General features: G+C 44.3%; 1 protein-coding gene across 1 annotated transcript in view; it reads left to right on the plus strand.

The window, feature by feature from the left end:
• The first annotated feature begins 11,729 nt into the window (after nucleotides 1–11,729).
• LOC118102402 (cytochrome P450 26B1) overlaps nucleotides 11,730–25,230 on the plus strand; it is a 28,958-nt gene continuing 15,457 nt past the window's right edge. The window contains exon 1 of the mRNA XM_035148524.2: nucleotides 11,730–12,971. Within this exon, the coding sequence (XP_035004415.1) occupies nucleotides 12,768–12,971 (204 nt within the window). The 5' untranslated portion in view covers nucleotides 11,730–12,767. The remainder of the gene's footprint in view (nucleotides 12,972–25,230) is intronic.

Here is a 25,230-nt window from a genome sequence, read left to right on the forward strand (position 1 = left end):
GTTTGTATGGTTCTAAAACTGGTGAAAAAGTCATAGGTTTGTATGTCGTTCTAAAACTGGTGAAAAAGTCATAGGTTTGTATGTCGTTCTAAAACTGGTAAAAAAGTCATAGGTTTGTATGTCGTTCTAAAACTGGTAAAAAAGTCATAGGTTTGTATGTCGTTCTAAAACTGGTAAAAAAGTCATAGGTTTGTATGTCGTTCTAAAACTGGTGAAAAAGTCATAGGTTTGTATGTCGTTCTAAAACTGGTAAAAAAGTCATAGGTTTGTATGTCGTTCTAAAACTGGTGAAAAAGTCATAGGTTAGCATGTCGTTCTAAAACTGGTAAAAAAGTCATAGGTTTGTATGTCGTTCTAAAACTGGTAAAAAAGTCATAGGGTTAGCATGTCGTCCTAAAACTGGTAAAAAGTCATAGGTTTGTATTTCGTTCTAAAACTGGTAAAAAGTCATAGGTTTGTATGTCGTTCTAAAACTGGTAAAAAGTCATAGGTTTGTATGTCGTTCTAAAACTGGTGAAAAAGTCATAGGTTTGTATGTCGTTCTAAAACTGGTTAAAAAGTCATAGGTTTGTATGTCGTTCTAAAACTGGTAAAAAAGTCATAGGTTTGTATGTCGTTCTAAAACTGGTGAAAAAGTCATAGGTTTGTATGTCGTTCTAAAAGTGGTTAAAAGTCATAGGTTTGTATGTCGTTCTAAAACTGGTGAAAAAGTCATAGGTTTGCATGTCGTTCTAAAACTGGTGAAAAGTCATAGGGTTATCATGTCGTTCTAAAACTGGTGAAAAGTCATGGGTTGCATGTGGTTCTAAAACTGGTGAAAAAGTATAGGTTTGTATGTCGTCTGAAAACTGATAAAAAGTCATAGGTTTGTATGTCGTTCTAAAAGTGGTTAAAAAGTCATAGGTTTGTATGTCGTTCTAAAACTGAAAAAGTCATAGGTTTGTGGTTATAAACTGGTAAAAGTCATAGGTTTGTATGTCGTTCTAAAACTGGTGAAAAAGTCATAGGTTAGCATGTCGTACTAAAACTGGTAAAAAAGTCATAGGTTTGTATGTCGTTCTAAAACTGGTGAAAAAGTCATAGGTTAGCATGTCGACTGAAAAGTGGTGGCTAAGGCTAACCTATGACTTTTTCATCATGGGTATAATAGAACCCTCACTTTATAAAAGGTGTATTTCTACTGTTGACTGTTTGTTAATGTAACACTGACACTTTAATTAAAACCAACAAATCTGTTAAAGTCTCTGTTGCGTCATTGTGAGATGCAGGCAGATGTTTGTAATATCGTGAAGGTTGAGTTCAGGAGAGAGAGTTTGTACCTGTTCGTGTCGATAAAGTTTTCAACAGCATCGTCACTTCCTGGTTCTGGCCCGGTTTTGCATATCGTCCGGCTCCTGTGTGCGAGATAAAAGTTACATAATTAGCGAGATACGAGATATCACAGCGTCAAACTTCTCTTCCTCCACAGACACGACGCCTGATGGAGGATAAGAAGACGAGGAGAGATTATAAAGTTATATTTAGTCGCTCTAGAGAGAAAGATACTTTATTGATCCAGAGGGAAATGACGGACGCGTCAGTTTGTGTGAATGAAAATCTCGTTTAACTTTTATTCTAGTGAGTTTTTAAAAAGCACAAAACAGGTTGTGTAGTTTTAAATGTATTCATCACACACACACACACACACACAGTTCTAATGAAGACGGATGAGACAGCACACACTTCTCTCTACCTCCTGGTTATTGATGAGCCTGAGAGGTCAAAGGTTACAGAAACACCAAAAGCTGTGTGTGTGTGTGTGTGTGTGAGAGAGACTTTCACTTGCTCTCCTGTATCACTGCTTTCTAGATAAAAAGAAAAGGAAATAATAATAAAATGAATCCATTTCCTGCACATTAGCTCTGATGTTATTGATTTAGACAGATTTAGACTTTGGCCGGTTTCCACACCTTTAATATAAAGCCCATACGGAAACATGGACATTAAAGCCAGTGAGTGACGTGTTGTCTTTTCTGAAACCATCACAGCTCTGGATTATCAGGGCCCAGAGGAATTGGAAGTTATGGGTTTGGTTTTCTTCTTCAAATTCCCAGCAGCACACGACACACCAGAAAATATGCCTTAAAGAAACTTGATGTGAAAGTGGAAATGTCCCCTGAGCTGCAGGACGACCACATTGTTCATCTTAACGTCTCCCTGGATGCCTGTGGTCCGGCTCTTCACTTCTTCTCCTCCTCATCTCCCTCTCATCGTCTATCTGTTCATCTCTTTTACAGTTCTTCATCCACAGTGAGTTTTACTAATATTCCCCCAAAAATAGCTGCGGCCTGACCAGTGAATTCTTCTTCTTACTGAAAGACTACTGTGTGTGTGTGTAGCACTGCCAGTTTTTCCATTCCTTTGTTTGTTCCCAACCACATATGTAGAAAAGTGAATTATAATGAAGCCCATTATTAAAGCTTAGCAGAGACCTGATAGCTCTGTGCGCTGGGGATTGTTATGCTCTGTGTGTGTGTGAGTGTGTTTGCTGGATTTTTCCCCTGGTATTCACGGTGAATACAAAAACATTTAAGTGTCGGGCGGCATTACTGTAATTGCCGTTTTAGATCTGATTCGATACAGACCTCTCTGGGGAAGTTTTCGGAAATGTGTGTATGTGTGTGTGTGTGTGTGTGTGAGCATAAGAGAGACGGTGAGAGAGTTATTCAGCTGGGAAACTGAGTATCGTTGTGACTTCTGGGAAACAAGCTGCACATATTCACTTTGTTTGTCATTCATTTGTTCAACTTAATCATTATTACGCTTTTGCAGCTTGATTGAATTTGAGGAGGCGTTGGGTCTGGGGGCTCTACTGAGCGAGAAGTTCTACACGTTTATCAATTATCTGGATCCTCGCTGGGTGATTTCAGCCAAACAGGATTATTTTTCTCTACTTGAGGGTTAGGGTTAGAAATTAAAATATAAAACAAAAACACCAACAACAGCCTCTTCAAAATCAAAGTATTCTGAGAAACACTCGTGTTGAACATCGTGTTGAAGCCGCGTCGACTGTGACCGTTGTTCAGATCGAGTATAAGAGCGATCCCTGGACCTGGGACTTTTCTGGAAATGATTTAAAAAAAAACTACAGTATATTAAACGCAATTATTTGAAAAGTCATGATGCAAAGAGTAAAATGGCCATGGGGGGGTGGGGGGGATAATGTGTTTTGGACCGCAAGGGATTTTTATGTTGCTGTAACGCGTTGGGTTCCCGAACGCAACCTGGCAACCCGAGCGACTCCCTGCAGGGAATCCAACGACTGCAGCTCATGGGACATTCAAGGAAACTATGGAAATGGAAATGAGCGGCAGCTGAAGAACGTGACTTAAGTTAAGTTAAGAAGTTAATTACCTGATGATTTCAGATGTTTCGGAGGTCACAGTCTGGAGATGAATACACTCGACCTGCAAAGAAGACAAGAGAACAACGTAAAAAATCATATCTTCACGTGTATTTCTTTATTGCTTCATCGGCATCTTAGACTGTTTGTGTACTTCCTCCTGACCTCATCAGTTTCCTGTTTTTGTTATTACTGCGGCGATGATGTCACGTAATGAGACCGAAACACAGCGAGAGATGTAAACATTACAAGGTGAGTAGAAGAAGAAGCATGGTATACAGAGAACGCACACACACACACACACACACACACACACACACACACACACACACACACACACACACACACACACACTCATTGAGCCCAGATGTCTTTATTTGCCTCCGCATCAAATGCTGAAGCCAAAACACTCATAAAACGGGATTTAACCCAAACACACCACTTCATTAACGAGCCACTGAATACACTCATACACAAACACGCTCCTATCATCATGAACACACACACACACACATTGCGTTGACCTACTGAACTGTGTTTTGCAGCTGATGGCAGTGTGTGTGTGTGTGTCATCATGGGAAACTGGCGCTACATGTGTTATCTATAAACTCTGATTAACACTGTGTGTGTGTTACAGAGTATTACGAGTGTTATGTACATGTGTAACTCATGACGTTTGTGGGAAATGGGTTGTTAGACACACACACACACACTGTGCCCCCCCTGTGCAGTGAGAGTAATGGTTTCGGGATGTGTGTGTGTGTGTCAGCAGGTGATCTGACGCTCAGACGTTCTTTACGGAAGCGTCGACGTGCAGCGGGGGGGTCACGAGCTGTTTGGGGCCGCCCAGTAAAAAGCCAGCCTGCGGTCAGACGCTGTGTCAGACTCGAACCCACGGCATCCGTCACACGGAGCGACCGAGGCACAACTGGAGTTTGTGAAGTTCTTTTATGGCAAATTTATTCCTCGGTGCAGGAAAACACATGTTGGGTATTTGCCAGATGTGGTAACGTCGGCCATTGTTACATGTTAGATGTACATCTCACATCGTCAGGTCAACGTTCAGGTGTTTTATACTAAGTGGTGGAAAAAGTACTTGAACATTTTATAGAGAACTAACCGGACAAACTGAAATGATAGTCATAGATAATTTAGGTGATAACATAAAATAGTTCTAAAAACATTATTTTGATGAGGTGGACGTGTCGCAGTATGAAAAACTAAAATGCTGATAAACCCGTAAAACAATCAGTGGGGAAGTACTCAACGTTTTACTTGAGAAACGTTTCTCAAACGCTCCGCAGGGACCAGTGATTGCGGCTACTGGTGATGACGACGAGGACGACTGGTTCAGATTAGGAGAAGATATATTTGTTGTGAGAGACGCAGACGAGATTTAATCTGCCCTCGTCAGCTGCTTTAGTGTGAGAAATAAGCCCTGTGATGACGAAGAAGAAGAAGTGACGCTCGGAGCAAAGGCGCGTTTTAACTGACAAAGTAATGTGATAAATGACGAGAACAAATGAGGCGTGCGGGGGAAAATGTGACGCCATTAAAAGAGAGAATAAACAAAACGGAGCGAGGGGCTGAAAGTTTCTCTTGTACAGACGAGAGAAGAAGAAGAAGACTGATGGTCTCTTTGTTTTGTCTCCTTCTTAATCCTTCTTCCTTTTTTAAGTTTTTACATCCATTCCTCTCACCCTCGTTCTTCCTTTGGAGTTACTTCATGTTTCTCTCAACGTATTGTGACAGTTTGAAGTGAACGTATAAAATAACCATCAAATCTGTCAGGTCGGGATTTCGGGGATTTTTTAGAGGAAGATTTGGGGATTTTCTTTGACGCGATCATTTCACAATGCAGCACCTTTCTCTGAATCACTGGGGATCTCTGAACACGTCAACACGACCCAGTGCCTCCAGTTTCCTGCTTCTCAGTGGAGAACGTGCATCTGCTTACAACACAGGAACCAGTCGATCACCAGTCGAGCTTGTTCCTGCGCCAGGGACCAAAAGTCCCTGAAATTCAATCAGGCTGCGCCAAGTGTCACGAGACTCATCCATATCAGTCGGGTTTTTGTGGTTGCCTTGTGTCTCTCTGATTTCCAAACAAGAACTATTAATGGTGTCATCACCCAGAGGTTCTGGCCTGAGCCCGGTAATCCCCGTCCGGTAGTTTGAGGGGAAAACTCATGATTCAGTCACTTCCCTGAGACGGGGCCGAGCTCAAGGTTCAAACTCGCAACCTCTCGTCCCAGAGAAGCAGAAAAACACGCAGCGACCAGCTCCTGCAGACGTGAGGCCGCGACTGGAAACACACAGTTGCGATCAAGCGAAGCTCTAATTAAGTTGTCGCACACCAGCCTGGAGGAGCAACATAAAAAAACCCACATCCTTGTTTTATCCAGAAGTCTCCCCACAAGCCCCGATCCAGAAAATTGGAGGGGGGGGGGGAGAAGCCACTTTTGTACTTAATTAGTTGAAGGAATCTCTGCATGAAATCCTGGACGGCTCCACCACAGTTAGTCAGTGACCTTGTGTCCTGTGGGCATCGAACGCAGCACAGATCCTCCTCTTACCCAATCTTTTCCCTCAGACTCGTCTTTAATCGCTCACATATGATAATAAGACGATTCAACTTTTCTCTCGCTAAGAACAACTTTTCTAAATTTGTTTTGGAAACTGTTTTGAATGTTATATATATATATATTTTTTTTTTTCAGGACTGTTGACGTCTTCTGAACTATTTCGGTTTGGATCCGCGACCAAAGGAAAGAAAAGCCCTCTCAGCCTCCGTCAATCCGATATTAAAGAGTTTATGAACAGTGAGAAACTTCATCAACGATCTGCGATCCGGAAACAACGAGCTCCACGTGCTGATCGTCCGTCTCCGCCGTGAAAATGAACCATTCGCCACATCTGTAACTACTGAGCCACTTCATGTTTCTGTTTGTGTGTGTTCTCGCTCCACGGTGGCTTTCCTGTTGTTTTTCTTGTTGCCCTCTTCATCTCCGCCCTGCTGCTGCTCTTCTTCTTCATCGGTCGTTACCGAGCATCTGCTGCGGCCCAGCTGTGCCACACGCAGCTCGCAGTCCGTTAATGGAGGTCATCTTAGAGCACGCACGGCGATAAAATTCTGCGCAGCTTGTGATCGCGTTACGAAAGTTTTTATTGTTTTTAATAAAAGCCTGAAGTCTGATGATCGTCTTTTTCCACGGTGAGATCGTCCAAAACCTAAAGTTCATCTTTAATTTATCTTACAGAACAAACGTGTTATTGGGATGTAGCTTTGAGCTTCTGGCCTCGAGCGCAAACGAGGAGCGGCCGACATCTTTCTTACTTCACCCTGAGATACTTTTTCATTTTCAGATATGTTGTCTTCAAACTCCACCAGTCGGCCTTTATGTTAACAAACGCAGTGGAGACACTTAAAGTGAAGGATCGATGAACTTCTCCCACCTCTGGTCTGTCGGGGGTTGATGAGATTATCCAACATATTCTGGCCTGAACCCACCGAACAACCGCCAAGCTTTCCTTAAAGCCGTCCTAATTTGTAAATGGCTTGTTCTCCGTAGGTCCACAGATAATAACGACCCTCCGGCACGGACCGATCGCACAGGACGCCACTTTCAGTAAATTCCCTCCCCCTGATTTTGTTGTGGAGAAGCCGCAGATCTAAAAAAAGACGCAAACAACAGGCTGGTGACGCAAAAGTCTCAGTTCAGAGGAATGCTCTTGTATCAGGGAGGTTTTTCTCCCTCAGCGGTCGTGGATGTGAATCACTGAGGATCACACAAAAACTACTCAGCAGATTTCTACAAATGTTGGTGGGAAGATGAAACATGAGCCAAATAAAAACCTGTGGAACTTTATCACGTTTAATAAAACAGAATAAATACAATTTAAAAGGTGTGGACATATTTTAAAGGGAAGGCTAAGAGTAGGGTTAGTGATAAGTTTGAAGTTAACAGGTAAGGGTTTAGATTAAGGTTAAGGGTTAGTGATAAGTTTGAGGTTAAGATTAATGTTAAGATTTAGGCTGTAATCTTAAAGTTAAGGGTGAGGTTAAGGTGATAGTTAAGGGTTTAAGATAATTTTATATATTAGAGTGAAGGTTAAGGGGTTAAGGTTAAGTGTAAGGGTTAGTTTATAGTTAAGTAGTAGTTATGGTTTAGAGTGAGTCTCCAGGAAATTAATGTAAGTCAGAGTAATGTCCTCTGACTTCATGAAGACGTGTTTGAGTGAGTGTGTGTCTGTGTGTGTGTGTGTGTGTGTGTGTGTGTGTGTGTGTGTGTTCACTTCCTCTGTCCCACTAAGCTCTAAAGCCTAAGCTAAACACCTCAGTCGTAAAAGGTCACCACAGGGTCGGAGGAAATTGAAAATACGTTGGCAAGCAAAACTCACACGCATCACACCGTGCGCACACGTGCGCACACGCGCGCACACACACACACAGCTCAGGCAAACGGAGGTATGGAAGTGTGAGTGTGTGTGTTTAGGTAGTGTTAAAAGCTTAAATGGACATAGCAGAGGAATGTAAAGATAAGGCGTCTTTGCTTATACAAAGGGACACACACACACACACACACACACACACACACACACACACACACACACACACACACACACACACACACACACACACACACACACACACACACACACACACACGAGCTGCAGCTGTAATTATCTAACTTCGGCACATAACGGGGATAAGTGCGTCCAAATCTTTCTGTTCTTGACCTGGAATGAAAAACGCTGAAGTCTGACACATTATACAAGAGGTCGTGACCTTGTAATGGAGTGGATGAGGAGGATTTGGTCGTCGTGTGTGTGTGTGTGTGTGTGTGATTGTCGCTCCCTCGCCTCGATCTGTTGGATCAGAGCGAACGTTTGTGAATCAGCTTCATCATCAAATCTACTTGCTGACGTTCTCTTTTCCTTCACTAAATATTCTCTGATTCACTTCTTAATTAAAACAACTTTTTGAATCTAAACCTTTTTCAAATGAGTAACACTTTATTGACTCAAAGATCAAAATGATGATAAAACTACATAACAAACTTCAGATATGGATACAGAAACAAACATTTGATTATATAAACTTACTGTGTATACAAGGTCATGTTTATATATTGGATCATTTATTTATCTCACTTGACATGTTTAAAAATATTTATAAAATCAGTTTTCACAGAACAATGCTTTCTATTTTTGCCATTAACTCCTGTAGAGGACGTAAAGAAATAAAAATAATACTATAAATTTTGTATCATTTTTTTGTATACATTTTTCTGCCTTGTATATTGTATATATCGGCAAACATGTTCCTTATGAAAATAGTTTGAGACCTAAAGTAAAAAACCTCAGTTAGAAGTTAAAGTGTTCTGAGTTCACCGGGTCCGAGCTGAGACGTAACAAACTGTGACGCTGTCCGTGGTGCTGACACGCCCTCCGCCGTCACCTTAAGTGAGTTTCTGTGTCGCAGGTTTGAAAACGCTGCGACGTCTCTTTCTGTTCCTGTCGCGTCTCGACAGTGAAACCCACTCGGAGGCGTCGGGACGTGAGAAGGCGTTCGGTGGCCGGTGAAACATTAGAGACGTGTCTGAGCAAAGCAGCGCGATGACAAACCTGCGTCTGTGACCTGATGAGGTTTATAAATATATTCGTTATCGTCAGAGTTTGTGATTCTGAGGCCGAGCGGAACGTTTACCTGCTTTTCTTTACATAATCTATGAGTCAGGTTTAGAAGAAAACCGGCTCGTCTGTGGACACATTGTTCTGTAAGGCTGTTTTTCTGGAGGATTTACATGCACTGCATTACACACAGTCTTTTCTGGACCGTAATCCATGAGTCACTTGTTTGTTTGCTGAGGTCACACATACCTCAAATATACACACACTTTCATAATAAACATGTTTGAGTCAGCTTGGGACTTTTCAGATGTTTGTTTGTTTGTCGGCAGGATTACGGTAAAAAATACTTCATGGATTTCCGCAAAACCTCTTTCGACATTGATTTTGGATCTTGATGAAAAATAATATTTAGAGACATATTTAGAAAACTGGTATCTGGGATGATTTGGTGCAGCTTGAATTCAGCTTGAATTCATTTAAAAAAGGGACAGTTGGGCCTCGTCAGAGATATATCTAATTTTCTTCAGTACTGTTAATCTGTGTGTGTGTTACCAGTTAGGCTCCTCCAGGCTACACAACATGTCATTGTACTTGTACTAGAAAGATCTCTCGCCATTCCAGTTTTCAAGTTTTCACATAAACAGGGACGACAAACTGCAAACTGCAGGTCCTGAGGAAGATCATGTTTTATGATGGAGAGCTCGGGAGCAGCAACTGAATGGATCTAGAGGTGAGATTGTTTTTCTGTTTGTCTACTGTGGAGTCAGATTCACATTAGAATGGAAAGCACATATTGTACAGAATGAAATGCCGCTCCTGGTTGTTGTATGAAAGTTAAAAAGAAGACATTGTGATTCACATCTGAACTTTACAAACTGGCGACTGAGGAAGCAGTCATCGGCCTGCCCCTTCACAATAAAAGACAAGAGAACCGACACTACACTCATTTTCTGTCCTCGTCACTTCGATTTTCCCCAAAAAACAAGATCCTGAATCTTTCTTTGAAGAAGACGAAGTCGAGAAACGGGAAAATATGTTTGAACTGAATTTGTACACCTGCTGTTTCCCAACGCAAGAAAACACAGAAAGTTGCACGTGAGCGTTTATAAGACTCGTCTCATCATGTGCACGGATCTACATTTCACAAAGAAAACACAAACCGCTGAATAGACACTGTGCACTCACAAGAACAATCCTCTCTTTTCTCTCTTTCTTTTCAACATCCCTCCTTCCCTCTCTTTCTGGCCGGCTGGCATGTGATTCTCCTCCGCTAGGCGGCAGCATTGAGCCGCTGTCAGAGAACGAGTGTGAGACACTGAGGAGGAGAGGAGGAGAAAAGAGAGAGAGAGAGAGTTCTCCTTTGTTGTTTGAGGGAATAAAGGGATGAGAGGAGGAGGAGAGGAAGGAGGGGAAGAGACAAATGGACGAAAGAGCAAGAAAAGAAGAGATGAATGAGACAAATACACTAACTGAAGTTGACTTTACTATGAGGATTTCATTCACACTCATCTGCTGTGTGTGTGTGTGTGTGTGTGTGTGTGTGTGTGACGTAACAGCCTCTAATAAACCCGCAACACAATAAGAGGACCTAATTGAAGCCAGTCAGTTCATTTGATCTGATCGTTTTTCTGCAGCTCCTCAGGAGAACAGGAGACAGAGGGCATGATGGGTAGATGAGAGGTGCATGATGGGTAATAGTGATGATGAAGGAACATCACTGGGAAATGTGGGATGACATAAGATTATAGATAAATGATATAATACACAGAGAGAGAAAGAGAGAGAGAGAAGAGTGTGGATCAAAGGTGGAGATGAAAAAGGACTAATCCCTAAATTAAATAACTTACTAAACTAATTAAGATGAATCAAAGTGAAAAAATGTGTGAATCTAAACTTAAATACACCAAACTGTGCGTAAAGGCGCGTGTTGAGTTGACCCAAGTGATTAGTAGCTCACTTGTTGGAACATTAATTGATTGATTGGTTGATTGATTGATTGATTGATTTGGGTCCTAATGTCTCTACGAAGTAAGTGAAGTTACATCCCCACGTGTGCGCGCACCGTAGTTTTTCGTCTGCAGGTGATTAGTTTAAAGAGCGCGCACGTAGACAGAAGTCATAAAAGTAACTGCGAGCCGTGTTCCTCCACACGCACACACTCACATACACCCCCTCTCTCTCTCTCACACTGGCGCGCTGCCAGCTCCAGCACGCTCCAAGCCTCCTCTCCTCTTGCGCCGCTTGCCGCTCACTTTACACCACCACCCCTTCTCCTGAGAGGAGAGAGGGAGAGGAGAGAGAGGAGAGAGAGAGGAGGGAGGGAGAGAGAGAGAGCGAGAGGGAGGGAGGAAGGAGAGGGGTTCCTCCAGGAGCAAGAAAGAGGTGGAGCAGAGGGGAGGGATGGAGGGAGGAAGGAGAGGAGGAGGAGGGATGGAGGGAGGAAGGGGGGAGGAGGAGGGATGGAGGGAAGGGGGAGGAGGAGGGAGGAGGAGGAGGGAGGGAGTCTCTCGGCCGACGCTGGGGTGAGGTGGGGTGGGGTGGGAGGGCTGGAGGGCGACGGGAGCCCTTGGCCGCCTATTCGCCTTCCAGTTGCCTCCGCACTATATAAACACTCATTGGTGCCTCTGGCTGGACGCACACACACACTCTTTACGCACGCACTCACACACGCGCGCGCACACACACACACACACACACATACTGGAGTGTATGGGCAGCCAGCAGAGAGAGAGAGAGAGAGAGAGAGAGAGAGAGAGAGAGAGAGAGAGAGAGCAGCTCAGAAACAGAAAGGTACACAGAGAAAAGAGTGGACGACAGAAAGTAAGAGAAGGAGAAGAAGGACGGAGGCTCCTGAGCATCTCTCTGCACGCGCACCTTTTCACTCCTGCACGGATCTTAAAAACTTCTCTTCACCTTCCTCGACTTTCCTGCACAGAGATTAAAACTTCTGCAATTCAACTTTGATTTTGCTTCTTTTTTTTTTGGAGAGTTTGAGAGAGACGCGAATCCTGGAAGAGTTTTCGTTCACTTTTCAATCTCTCTCTCTGTCTCCCCCCCCCCTCTAAGAAAGTCTTTCCACTTCATCCCTCGAGAAGTTTTCACAAAGTTTAGCTCCAGGACTCGACTTCACTTTTTTCCACGTGTCCCGGCGTTTTGACATAAACGTGCGTTTCATCACCTCGAGGTTTGACAAGAGTCTCCAAGTTCCAGACTTCTTCTTCTTCATCTTTAGGTCACTGACCCACAAACGGGACCAACCATGAGATTCCAAACACCAGGACAGTCCCGAGCCTCGAGAGACTCCAAATCCTTAAAGCATTAAAACAAGTGGTTGTGTTTCTCCACTCCGCACGAGCTGAGGTGTGATCCTGAAGCTCCGGGGCTGCGCTGCTCACCTGTGGCACATCCACGGCTCAGGCGACACGTTCAGCTGCAACTCTTTACGCACAGAAACGCCACTTTGTGACTGTTTGTTAAAAAACTGGAGCTCCAGTGTGTCTGAAGGAGAAAACCCCCCAGTTCATTCATTCTGAAAAACACACAGCCGCTTCTTGTGACTTCCAGAGCGCGTTGGAGCGCGTGAAGGAGCGCTGCGCTGTTACGCACAGAAACTTTTACGTCCAACTTTTTTTAAATCGTCCCAAGGATCCTGATCTTTTTCAGAAATAAAAAAGTTTACGCGCAGCTTTTCTGCAGCTTTGTGAACAGACGTGCCGAGCTCCAGAGAGACCCGCCGGGCTTCTCCATCACGATGCTGTTCGACAGCTTCGACCTCGTGTCGGCTCTGGCCACTCTGGCCGCCTGCCTGGTGTCCATGGCCCTGCTCCTCGCCGTGTCGCAGCAGCTGTGGCAGCTCAGATGGACGGCGACGCGGGATAAAAACTGCAAGCTGCCCATGCCGAAAGGATCCATGGGCTTCCCCTTCATCGGAGAGACCTGCCACTGGCTCCTGCAGGTAAGCGCTGCCCGGGGCGGGGAGGGGGACTCCGGGTCAGAGTGGAACTCTATCTGCGGGTGATGGACTCAGTCTTTTTAGACTTCTTTAATTTATTAACTTTACAAACTTGTTTTTTTATGATTTATTCTTCCTTTTTTGTGCCTTTTACACTCCGGGTTCATTCATTACTTCTCCATGGCTTCACTGTGTGCGCTGCTTTAACGGAACTCCGTCTGTAATATCAAGTTACTGAGGAGGTGCTGCGCAATGGCACAGTGAGATAATATTGATATCGACTCCGAGAGAGTATTTGAACTATTAATGTGAAACTTTTTACACATTTTCCCACATATACTGATCTTTATCCCTCCGCTCCACAAACTAAACATTTATCTTTTATGCCTTTCGTGCATTTGGACAAATAAAAAGTCATGATGCGCAAAGTTCAATCTGCTCATATCACAAGTCAGATGTTCGCTCTCCTTTAGAACATGAGTCTTTAGTGAACTTATAACTGGCTCATCCTCACTTTGCGCGTCTGTGGTGGCTCCAGCCCTCGCCACGCACACACACACACACACACACGCACGCGTTTATCAAAGACTTTCCCTTCACTTTTGATTAGTTTAACGCGTCCCAATCTCTCCAGATTCTCTCACTGTGGCTGCATCAGGCGATCAGATCACTTTTCTTTCCCTTTCTCTCGGGAGCGCGTCGGGTCAGCAGATGGCGGCGCGGCGGGGTCGAGCTGCAGTCAGGCTGATAGGGTATCTGTCATATCTGATACGGTGGCACTGGATGGCGGCGGGTGCCTCTGAGGCGAATATAAAACCAGAACAGAGCTTCGACATTACAGGAACCACAAGTGCGCGCCTCTCGCTCCTGGGTTTGGATGAAGTTTACGCAGAGACGCGAGGGTTCGTGCGTAAAGCGGTGAAGGGTTAAGTTGAGGGTAAAGTGCACAACTCGGATTCTCCTCCTCACCCTCCTCCTCCTCCTGCTGCTTCTCCTCCGCTTCTCTCCCTGCGGCTTCTTCTTGGCTGCGTCCAGAAAACACGCACCCAGCGCTGCGCGTCTCACAAATAATTCAATAACACGATTCCCCCCCCCCCCGGCTGTTGACTGACAGGCGCTTGCAGAATAAAGCGGGAGTATCCTGTGACACGCATGAGACGATGAGTAACTTTTTTTTATGAAGGGATATTAATAATTTATTCGTGAGATGCTTCACTTTTGAGCCAAAACCTGTGGAACTGATCCATCGCTCGCTCCTGATCCACGAGGAGGATGAAGTTCAGTGGTCGCTCACGTGCACGGGGAGGTGTGAAAGTGTCGGAGTCCGTGTGTTTGGAGAGTTTTATCAGCTGAGGGAGGAAAGTGGCTGCAGCTACTGAGCAGCGCGGACTGGTGGCTCCCAGGAGCAGAGAGGACCAGGGGGCTGGAGGACAAACGAAGAAGAGAGAGAGGGGGAGAGAGAGAAAGAGAGAGGAGGGACGGGGGTGGGGTCGAGGGGGAGGGGAAAGGTGGGAGGTGGTGAAGCTGGAGCCTGACGAGCAGAGGCACGTTGGCCGCGTGCGGGGCTTGAACTCGCGGTGCTCCTCTCCGTTACATCTGACACCGCGCGAGACGCGTTCCAGGAATGCAACCGAGGACCGGGGCCAAGTTTATGGTGCGTGGGGGCGGAGGTGGTGTCAGTCAGACAGAGAAATAAAAGTCTGTACTTATGAGGAACAAATGTCCCCACGAGCTGAGTGGAGACACTGCAGCAGCAGGAGGAGCTCTCATTGGTCCATCGCTCGATTAAAAGGATCAGAGGTTTGGTTTCACGTTGTAAATTAGGGACTAAAGAATTCTGTCTGACAAACATCCAAACGTCCTGTCGTCGTCGCAGTGTTGAAAATGAATGAAACGCTTCATTTGGTTGCCATGGTAACATCATGGTGGTATTACTAGCAGCATCAGCACCTTCAGGCGCAGTACTCCACAGTACTGCAGTACTCCACAGTACTACACAGTACTACAGTACTCCACACTAGTTCAAATGAACGTCCTCGTGATTCAAACATTATTGCAGCTGCTTCCTCTTCTATTGTTTAATTCTGTCTCTACTTCCTGTGATTTGGTCCAAAAGTCCAAACTCTCCAACAAAGTGTTTTCACTGCAAACCAACAGAACCATTGATGAGTTTGATCCAGACCCAGAACACCTCTTCTGGTCTGAGGAACCTTTCACACCCCCTGTTGTTTTGGTTCAGACTGAACTGGAAAATCGGAAGTTCTGGACCAAACAAGGTGTGAAAGCCTCCTCAGATTAAATCAAGACCTCGACCCCAAAGTTAATTTCAATTGTCGCAGGAGAAAGAAATGAAAAACAGAAGAGAGGCAGAGATGCAGAGCTGCAGCCTGAACATCTGTGGGAAAGTGACACAGACAGAGATGCAGATCTGACGCGACCAGATGCTGTTTTATGTCCCAGCTCGTAGTCTCGGCCGCTCGTTTGCTGCGGAGACGACGCGTCAGATGTGCTCGGAGACGAGTCGTCTTCTTTGAGGAAAAGTTAATGAATGTGTCCAACAGCCTCTGATTAAGTTCCAGAAATGAAGCGAGAGTTGTGTTGGGTTTTGATGAAGAACAAAGAAACTGATCTGGGTACTTCACAGCAGAACTTCAAGACACATCAGTCATGCTTATTGAGATTCTCTGTATATATCTCATCAGACGAGCGATTACATCCACCAGCAAAGTGTGGAACTAGTATGAAACCTCACATCCCTTATTACTTCAATTTTTTGTCATATTCTTAGTACTTTTAGTTGCATAAACTTTGAAAGAAAATCATCATCTCGCCAATAGGGGGCAGCAGCTCTGCAAAACGCTCACATTGGTGGGTTTCGGAAAAACCAAGACAATGGATAGAGACAAATCAGTTTAGTGATAATAGTCAAAAATCCACATTCTTTTGTCTGTATGATTCTTTTTGGCCACTTGGGGGCGACGGAAAACATCAGTGACATATCATCTATCATTTTTATTGGCCAACAGCTGCTTGTTTACACATCCAGCATCATAATCATTAATTTAAAGTCTTGTTTCTGATCCCCTGATGAAAATAAGCCCAGTATTTTCTGTCTTTTAGCTCCGTGTTTGGTCTCCACCACAACCTGACGGACACATCGGGTTGTCTAGCTGCTTTGTAACTGCGTCTGTTTGGTTGCCGAGCAGCTTCATTCATTGCAAACAGCTGGAGAACGACGCTACGAGAGGCGTGGGACTAAACTGTCCACAGAGCTCAACAGATCCGATTTTGACGATATGATAATTTTCTGAAGGTTAATCGCAACAAGCAACAACCGATGTGATTACAAATCCATAATATCTAAACACAGGGGACTTGTGGGAGTGTGTGTTTCTTCGTGTCGAGACGCATGAGGCAACTGTAGCTGCATCGAATCTCTTTGGACACAGAATTTGCAAGAAACTGCCAAAAAAAAAATCCCTTTTTTTTCTCGAGCGCCTTGTTCACGTTTCATTATTCGTGTTTACCTCTTTTTGCTTTCACCCACTCTCCTCGTCCCCCTTAACATAACATCTCCTCCAGGTTCCCTACATAAACACACACTTTCACCCTACATGTGTGTGTGTGTGTATACACACATACAGTATATTTTTACCTCCCCACAGACGGCAGCAGCAGGTTTTTTGCGACGGGTCCATTTTAAAGCGATCTGCAGTTAGAAATAGTTCTACGGTCGCTCTGCCAAAGACCTGTCTGCTCCCATTAGAAGCTGAAGCTTTCGGAGGTGACGGTGCCAAGCAGGAGCGCTACACACACACACACACAGAAACACACACACAAACACACACGTCCATGGAGTCAGTAACTACATGGTGCAGATTTTTGTGTATACCGAATTCAGTCACACAAGCATTACCCACGCAGACTCCATGCAGCGACAGTACACATGCAGATAATATGTTTCCCGTACAGGTGTTCGCACAATATGGTCGTGCATATGAACTATGAGGTTATATACAACGTTTTGATGCCTACCTTCATTAAAAATATACACGATTTACGCAGAAAAATATTAACGTAGGAAGCTTCTATCAGAATTATTACTCACGGTAATGTTCTCACGGCTCTGAACATGTCCTATGAATTTTTTTTGAACAAACTATATCGGACGAAAACTAACTTTAGAAAAATATTATCAATTTCTTAGCTATATAATCGCTAAATTATAATGCATCAGTTTGTGTATGTTTCACGGTTTCTTGGGGGTTAATTCACGTAAACGTTGAGTTATAAACAATGTCTTTTGTTTCTATTTCTCATATATTTCCTGATATACTACAATCAAAATAAAAATCGCATTATATAAAATACATGGGTGCAGATTTGTCGGATTTTCAAAACGCCCGATATAGAAACACGATTGTTCAAAAAAGTAGATAGAACAAACAAAGCGAAACGAAATAAGTGATGTGTGGATTTTATGTCACTAACGCTGGTCACTGAAGTAACGTGACAGGACTTCTGGGTAATGAACTCTGTCACCTTTTCAGCATTTTCCTCTTGCTGCCACTTGGGGTCGCCAAAGCGCACTATCCTCACGCGTGATTGTTAAACTCATTATCTAGTCAAGATGAAAATTGAAACAATGTGAAAACAGTGCGTGTGTTTAAAATATTGAGCGCTGAGGATTCTGGGAAATAAAGTTCTGCAGACTTCCAATAAATTCCGTTATCGGTCAGTCGCGGGCGCCACGGAGCCGAGTTTCCTTCGTTTGACGGAATCAATATGGACACGCGGTCTCAAGACGTCCGCTGATGCTGTTCCCAGTCTACGAGGGAAATCCATCTGCTCCTCTACGGTTTCTCCTGGTCGGGTGCTGATAGCTCACACTCACACGCACACAATGACAGATACACAACTATGCTACACTATACACACAAACACGCACACGCACACAGTGCAGACAGGCCGGACTGAATCTGGGTCAGACCAGAGGAAATGAAGACATGGCACTGAGACGCACTGAGACGCAGGACTGTACAGTGTGTTTGTGCGACTCGAGTTTGTAAAAGACTGAACCTGGAGAGAATGGAGCGCGCACACACACACACACACACAGACAGACACACACACAGGATGTCTATGCAGAAGGTGTGAATGTCTCTTGCTTTTATAATTCGTCAAATTTAGCTTTTAGCAGGTCGACAAACTTTGGCATCAACTCACACTATAGACACACACACACTAATGCGTTGTCCTCCTGTCTGCCAGCCTGTCCCCTCGTCTCTGTCTGTTCTGCAGTGATGAAGTGAAAATGATGGTGGGCAGAGTAATAACAGTCCTGCAAACCAAACACTCTCTCATCACACACAGTGATGACAGCTCTCTCTCTCCCTCCCTCCCTCCCTCTCTCCCTCGCTCCTTCTTCTTCTACACCTGTCCCGCTCTCTACTTCTTCTTCTGGTCGCACATTTTACAACCGACATACTCAGGCAGTGAAGAGTTGACCTCAGGTAATTATTTCTATACTTAGGATCCTTTAATCGCTCTTCTGTGCACGTCCTACGGTGCCTTTAAGTACAGTCGTGTATTTACGAGAACCTTTCATTTGAACGAGCTTTTACTGCAATTTTCATAACCTTGCAAAATGAAAGTTTTGTGGTAGATACATTAGCGGTAGAAAGTTCTTTTTGCATTTTAAAAACACATTATTCATTAAAGTGGAACATATGGAATCTCTATTTTTGTCGCCAGTCAGGCATCAAACGTGTTTTTAAATACCAAACTTTTGGAGAATATGATTTTTTTCAGCTGCCATCTGAGCGTGTCTGAAAACACAATGCACATTGTTTACAGTGTTAACTTGTCAAATTGTAGTTTACAGTTTTCTAAAGCTCGGGGGGGAAAACAAACAACTTTAACATCTGTCACTAAACTGTGAACATACTCAGAACAACACATTTCTAATGCTTGAAAAATAACTTGTTTCTGCTCTGATTTTAAAAACTCAAATTGCACCAGGGGCAAAAACACTTGGTCCATGTCCCACCGACTAACATGGAGGAGTTTATGATCTACACTGCAGCCAGCCACCAGGGGGCGATTAAGATGATTTGGCTTCACTTTGTGGGAGCTGTCATGTCGTCCATCTTTAATTACGCTCTATGAGATAACGTTAGCAACATTATCTATTTCTACCACGTCTTTGCTTCTACAGCTAGCACTGGTTAGCGTTAGCGTCTCCTTGCCCTGAAGTCGTAGCGCTGCTCAGACGACGTGTTACAACCGCTTGTATCCTAAACTCGACGTTGGCAAAAGCTCATGGCGAGCGACCACCCCCGCGGCTGAGAAAAACGTACACCATCGTTATACGGTGCAGCGGTTTGTCAGATTAAAGACGGCCGAGCGTCGGAGGGCGTGGAACCCTGGAGTTTTTAAAGCACATGTGGGATCTCTCTGTGTTTTAGGCGGATTGTTCCTTTAACAAGCTCAGACAGAGCAGGGATTGTAAGGCCTGGTGGCTTCATCTATACTAGGTTCCATTACTGTGGTCCAGCCCGCTGTGTGCTGCATAGCTGCGGTTACACAGTCCCGACACACACAGACACACACACACACACACTCTCTCACACACACACACGGTAAATGGAAAGACTTTGAGTAGACGCACACGGAGACATATAACATGCAGCAGACGCACATATATAGAGTTTGTAGAAGTGCACAGAAGTTTGTGAGCTCACACGGATCAAGTTACAATACTGATTAACTCTTTCTTTCTTTCTCGCTTTCTTGTGGCCGGGAACTGGCAAGTGTGTTTTTGTTGGGTGAGAGATACATAGTTCATTGAGCGGGCAACAAGGGGCAGCCCCTCTATGTGTGTGTCTGTGTGTGTCTGTGTGTGTGTGTAACAGTGTTAACATTCAAGGCAGGACCCTTGAACCTCTGAGGACTCTTCTTCTCACGCGCCGCCGCCAACCTTTGTTCCATCTTTTCTTGCTCATCGCTCTCGGTCAGATTTAATTTATTGATGGAAAATAAAGTGCTCGCCGGTGTTTTCGTTCTTCTGGTTTCGAAAGGAGAAGAAGATTTTTTACCTTTTTTACGTCCTGCTCCGTGTCATTGTTTTATTTTACCGCTACTTCGTCTGTCGCCTTGTTTTTTTTATGGCTCCTTTCCTCTATCTCGTCTTTTCTCCTCCCTCCATCTTCTTATCTTCTCATTTTCACACGATCAGAAATGATGAATATTACGTTTTACTGGGAGGATTGAAGCTGTGTTCGCAAAAGCATCCAGGAACGAGCAGGGGCAGATTTTACTGGGGAGACAGGGTGGTCCGCACCCCCCCCCCCCCATCCACTACATATATACATTTATAACCACAGTGCTTTCGGTGCGACCCCTGGCGAGTGTGTTAATCGCAAGAATAACGTTTTTTTTCAGAGAAGCATCCCTCCATGCCCATCTTTCTTTACTTTCTCCTTCTTCTTATTTCCCTCCTTCCTTCTAGTCCTCCTCCTCCTCCTCCTCTTCCTCCTCTTGTTCAGATTAGCAGGCGGTACTGGCAGCCGTCTCTCTTGCCCCTTCCTTCACCCCGAGAACACACTGCTCCCTCGTCCAGGACTCCTGTCCTGGGCCGAGAACAGAGCCCTCTGCTAAAGACTGTGTGTGTGGAGTTGTGTAACTGCTCAAAGCTCAAGGTTAAAGTTACCCTTTCATTTTTCTTACTGTCAACACCTTGCACGAAATCTAAAACCAGCAATAATCCGGCTTTTAAACACTTAATGGGAACCCGGGATTGGTCGACTGCATTTATCAGCCTCGACACCACGTCTACGATCACGACTGAACAGACTCTGGCTCCAATGGCAGCGTTCAAATCGTACTTTAAAAAAAAAAAGAGGCCCAATAATCTCTGAAAACATCTAGCCGTTATAATTTTGTATTGATTTGTACGTTTGTTTTGATATATTTCCATGTTTATATGTATTTTTTGTTTATATTCTCAAAATTGCACACATTTCTTAGGTTTATACGCCTGCTGCGTTTCTTTCTAACTGTCATATAAGCTGCTGGAGGACTAAATTGCCCGAGATCTATAAAGTATCTATCCATCTATTTATTTATCTTCAATATCGTATCATATCGATCTGTCCTATCACAACTTATTTTATCTTATCAATCCTATCCATCTATTTAAGGACTATTTTCACCTGAGGATGAATAAACATTTGCTTCTTTTAGTGAGAATCTAAAGCAACAGGACTTTGCCTTCAGGATTGTAAAGAAACTACAGTAACAGTGAATCTCTGTGGTGGAGCAGAGGAACAACAAAAATAACAAAATATTTGTTGACAATAAGAAAATGAATGAATATCACCACACAAGTGTTTGTGTTGAGTGTGAATCTGCTAGAGGTGTGTGTGTGTGTGTGTGTGTGTGTGTGTGTGTGTGTGTGTGTGTGTGTGTGTGTCAGGGTATTAGCTGGGGTCCCGGGGTGAGTGCTTAGAGAGTTTTGAACAACCATAATCTCCCTTTCTATAATGTCCTCGGGTCAGGGGCCAACCCTCTCTCTCTCCATCTCTCCCGCTCTCTCTCCCTCTCTCTCTATTCTCTCCGTTTCTTGGCTGAACCACCCGAAGCCCTTTCTCGTTAATCCGTCCTTTTTTTTTTCAAAGCCATCTCTCTCCGCCTCCTCCGCCACGCTCTGCGCTCGCTTTCCCTCGCTCGGTTTCTGGCGCCTTCGATCCTTCACACTTTCTCAGTCCCTCGATTTCATTCTCCATCTCTCTTCCTCCCCTCCTTCTCTTTCCTTCCCTCTTTTCCTTCCCCTCCTTCCCGTCCTTCCCTCTTCTTGCCCTCCTCTCATTCCTTCTCTTTCTCCTGCTCTCTCCGTCTCTCTGATGTGGTGGCGTGACCGCAAAGGGACGGGGTCCATTGTCAAGTCGAGGACCTGTCGCACCATTCAAGCACACAATCAGACACACACACACACACTCACACACACAGACACACACACTGGTTCCTTGGTATCTCTGGCACCGGCTGAATGACTGACAGCTGAAAAGAAAGAAGGAATTCCCTCACAGCCTTTGACCTTGTTTCCTCTCTTTCGTTCCTCTTCTCCACTGACGCCGTTTCGTTTTTCACTTTTCATTTTAAAACCTTTATTTCAGTTCCTGGAGAACTTCACCTGCACCATCATCAGTTTTATTATTTTATTATATTCTGTTAAACCAGATTGTCGTTTCCCTTCTCTTCTTCCTCTGTTAGTTTATTTCCAAACAAGGTTTGAGTTTCCTACGTTGACATTCAACCGACCAACCAATGAACGAGCTGATGCTGGTAGCAATACCATAATGATGTTACCATGGTAACCGGTTCATTAAATTTCTCCATTCAAACAGAAAGACTACCCCCCAACTGACAACACGCCCACGTCAGACGCCTTCTACAAACCAATCGGTGTCAAGTATAGGTAAATTACAAAGTGAGACCAAAACTAACCAGATCAAATGAAACTATGCAACAAACACATGAAGCTGAATCTCCTCCGTGTTAGCAGGTGGGACATCGATTTTTTCCGACCCAGCACATTAAACCGTTCTTTGATTCGCTCATAGGAACGATCATTCATTTTCTTCCTCTGCCGTTTTCCCCATCAGGGTTTTTCTCGCCGTTGTCGGGGTTATTGTGAAATGTGAAACGACGTGGTATCGGACGAGGAAGAAATTTCGAAGCAAACGTTTCGCAGAGAATAATTTCGAGGATCTTGATGAAAACAGTCAGGCCGATTTAGAGGATTGAACGGTGGGGCCTTAGTGTGGGAGTGAGCTCCACTGAGGGATATTCTAGTTTCTGTCAGGCCTCCACGTAGCATCACCCCAATATTTTCAGTTTTAAAGCTGCTCTGAATGTAAACTCTCTCTACACACACACACACACACACACACACACACACACACACACACACACACACACACACACACACACAGTCCCCCCAGAGCTTGCCGGTGTGTGTGTGCGCTGGTGGAGCCGCGGCGTTGATCTGAGTAAACATAATTAGCCGTGTTTTTTTGTCTTGCCCTAATAAAAGAGTCATTTGTTGGACATTTCCACTGCGCTACAAAGAGGACATTTATAAGCCCGGGCCCAGGTTCGCCCCCAGGCCAACCCCAACAGAACAGACGGGGGTATTTTTAGCATGGTCGACACGCTAGCTAGCTCTGCTCGGACACGTGTGTGTGTGTGTGTGTGTGTGTGTGAAAGAGAGAGACAGAGAGAGAGGTGTGTGTTCATAGAGAAACCGAAAGAACAAGCGAGACAGGGAGATTTTTTAAAGATTTTCTGTGATTGTGGTGACGTTGGTCAGAAACTCTGAGTGTGTGAATGTGCAGTGAAAGGGTGTGTGTGTGTGTGTGTGTGTGTGTGTGTGTTTGGATTGCATGTGTGGAAAATCCTCACCAAGCCCTCCCCACCTCCCCGCCCTCTCTCTCACCCCTTTATTGAGGTTCTTGTAAAATATCTGATAAATCTCTGTTCAGAAAAATATAAAAGAGACTCTGTAGGAACTGACAACGTCCGTTACAAGTGCGACCCTGTGCAGACGGAAGACACACACACGCACACACGCACACACACACACACACACTGAAGTGAGAGCTCTGTACTTAAGGAACGATCTCTTCTATCCACATGACCTTTGACCCTGACGTATCCTGAGTTAACCAAGAGTCTGATCTTGCAGCTGAGCACTGATTTACACCTGAGATGATAACAACTCTGTGTAGCTGCGTCACTGCCGACCTCATTTTCACGTTTACCTGAAGAGAATTTTGGACGATCGGCAGCGGGAACGTGTTTTATAAAGTTAGTCGACAGTGTATTTGTGTGTTTACGATGACAAAGCCGGATAAGAAGCGAGGACGTGTGACGTTGAATATTCTGCTTCGAGTCTGACTTGGTGCTCGGAGAAAGAACGCGAATGAGGAGGATGTATTTAAAACTTTAATTATAACGTTTTAAAGGTCAAGATGTAAAAATTGTAATGTTTTCATTATCAATTTGCAGATTTGCAGAGGTTTATATCATACTGTTGAAACGGCAAAGAAAAAACTAAACAAATTCCTGTAATTTATAAATTATTTCATAAGAAATTATATAAAATACTTTAAAAAATGAGCAATTTATATAATAATATTAATTTAAATGAGAGTAACAGTTACGTCGTAAGTGTTTTTGATTTATTGTTTCGTGAAAGCAAATTGCATCGGAGAAATTCAGCGATTTACAAGACGCACAAAATTCACACACGAGCTCGACGACAAACCAGCGAGTCCTGCTTCACACGTCTGTTATTACAATGTTCAAATAATATTTGAATAATATCCACATCTACAGCTACCGACTCCTGCCTGGTCTTTCCCTTCACACACACACATGTTTTGTGCGTCCGCAGCCGCCTTGTGCGTCTCTTAGTTGCTAGGTAACATGTCCACAAGAAGAAAAAAAAGCTTTAAAACTTTATGCCCGCCATCATTAAGAGAAACCTCTTTATGGTTTTCAGCTCACATCAGAGTCTGTTGCCTGTGACCTCAGCGGTAAAATCAGCCGTAATGTTGTGGTAGCAATTTTGGTTAGGTTTTTTTTTTTTGAGAAAATTGAGCGAGTGTTTACAGTGAAGGCTCCGTCGCTCCGCTGGAGTTTGGAGGGAAAGTGTGTTTCAGCGTCCGCAATCAGTGTGAAGCTGTGACGCCTGCGTCTCGCCGGCGACGTCTACGAGTGCTTGTGTGTCTCTGTGTGTGTGTGTGTGTGTGTTTGTGTGTGTGTGTGCCGTGATCCCGTATGTGGTTATGTACGTGTTCTTCTGCAAGAGAAGTGTGGCGTCATTACATCACAACTTTTCCATGATCGCTCTGTGTGTGTGTGTGTGTGTGTGTGTGCCAGGTTTTGGGGGAGGGGGGGTGTGTACACTTCTCACCTTTTAAGCTAAATGTCATCCAGACCACACCCCTGGGCACGCACACACACAGACAGACACACACACAATGCTGTGTTCATGCAGGGGAACATGACCGATGAAAACTTTTTGTATGCGTGTGTGTGTGAAAAGAAGATGGACAGAATGGTGTACGTACCTGACCACACACACACACAAACCAAAGAAAGTACACAATCGACCCAATCTGATGCTGTATCTCGGGAGTGTGAAAGGGAGCCTTGTCTGGCTGCCTGAGGAACTCCCTTCGAAATGTGTGTGTGT

Source organism: Hippoglossus stenolepis, chromosome 23, assembly GCF_022539355.2.
Source record: "Hippoglossus stenolepis isolate QCI-W04-F060 chromosome 23, HSTE1.2, whole genome shotgun sequence".
Lineage (NCBI taxonomy): Eukaryota > Metazoa > Chordata > Actinopteri > Pleuronectiformes > Pleuronectidae > Hippoglossus > Hippoglossus stenolepis.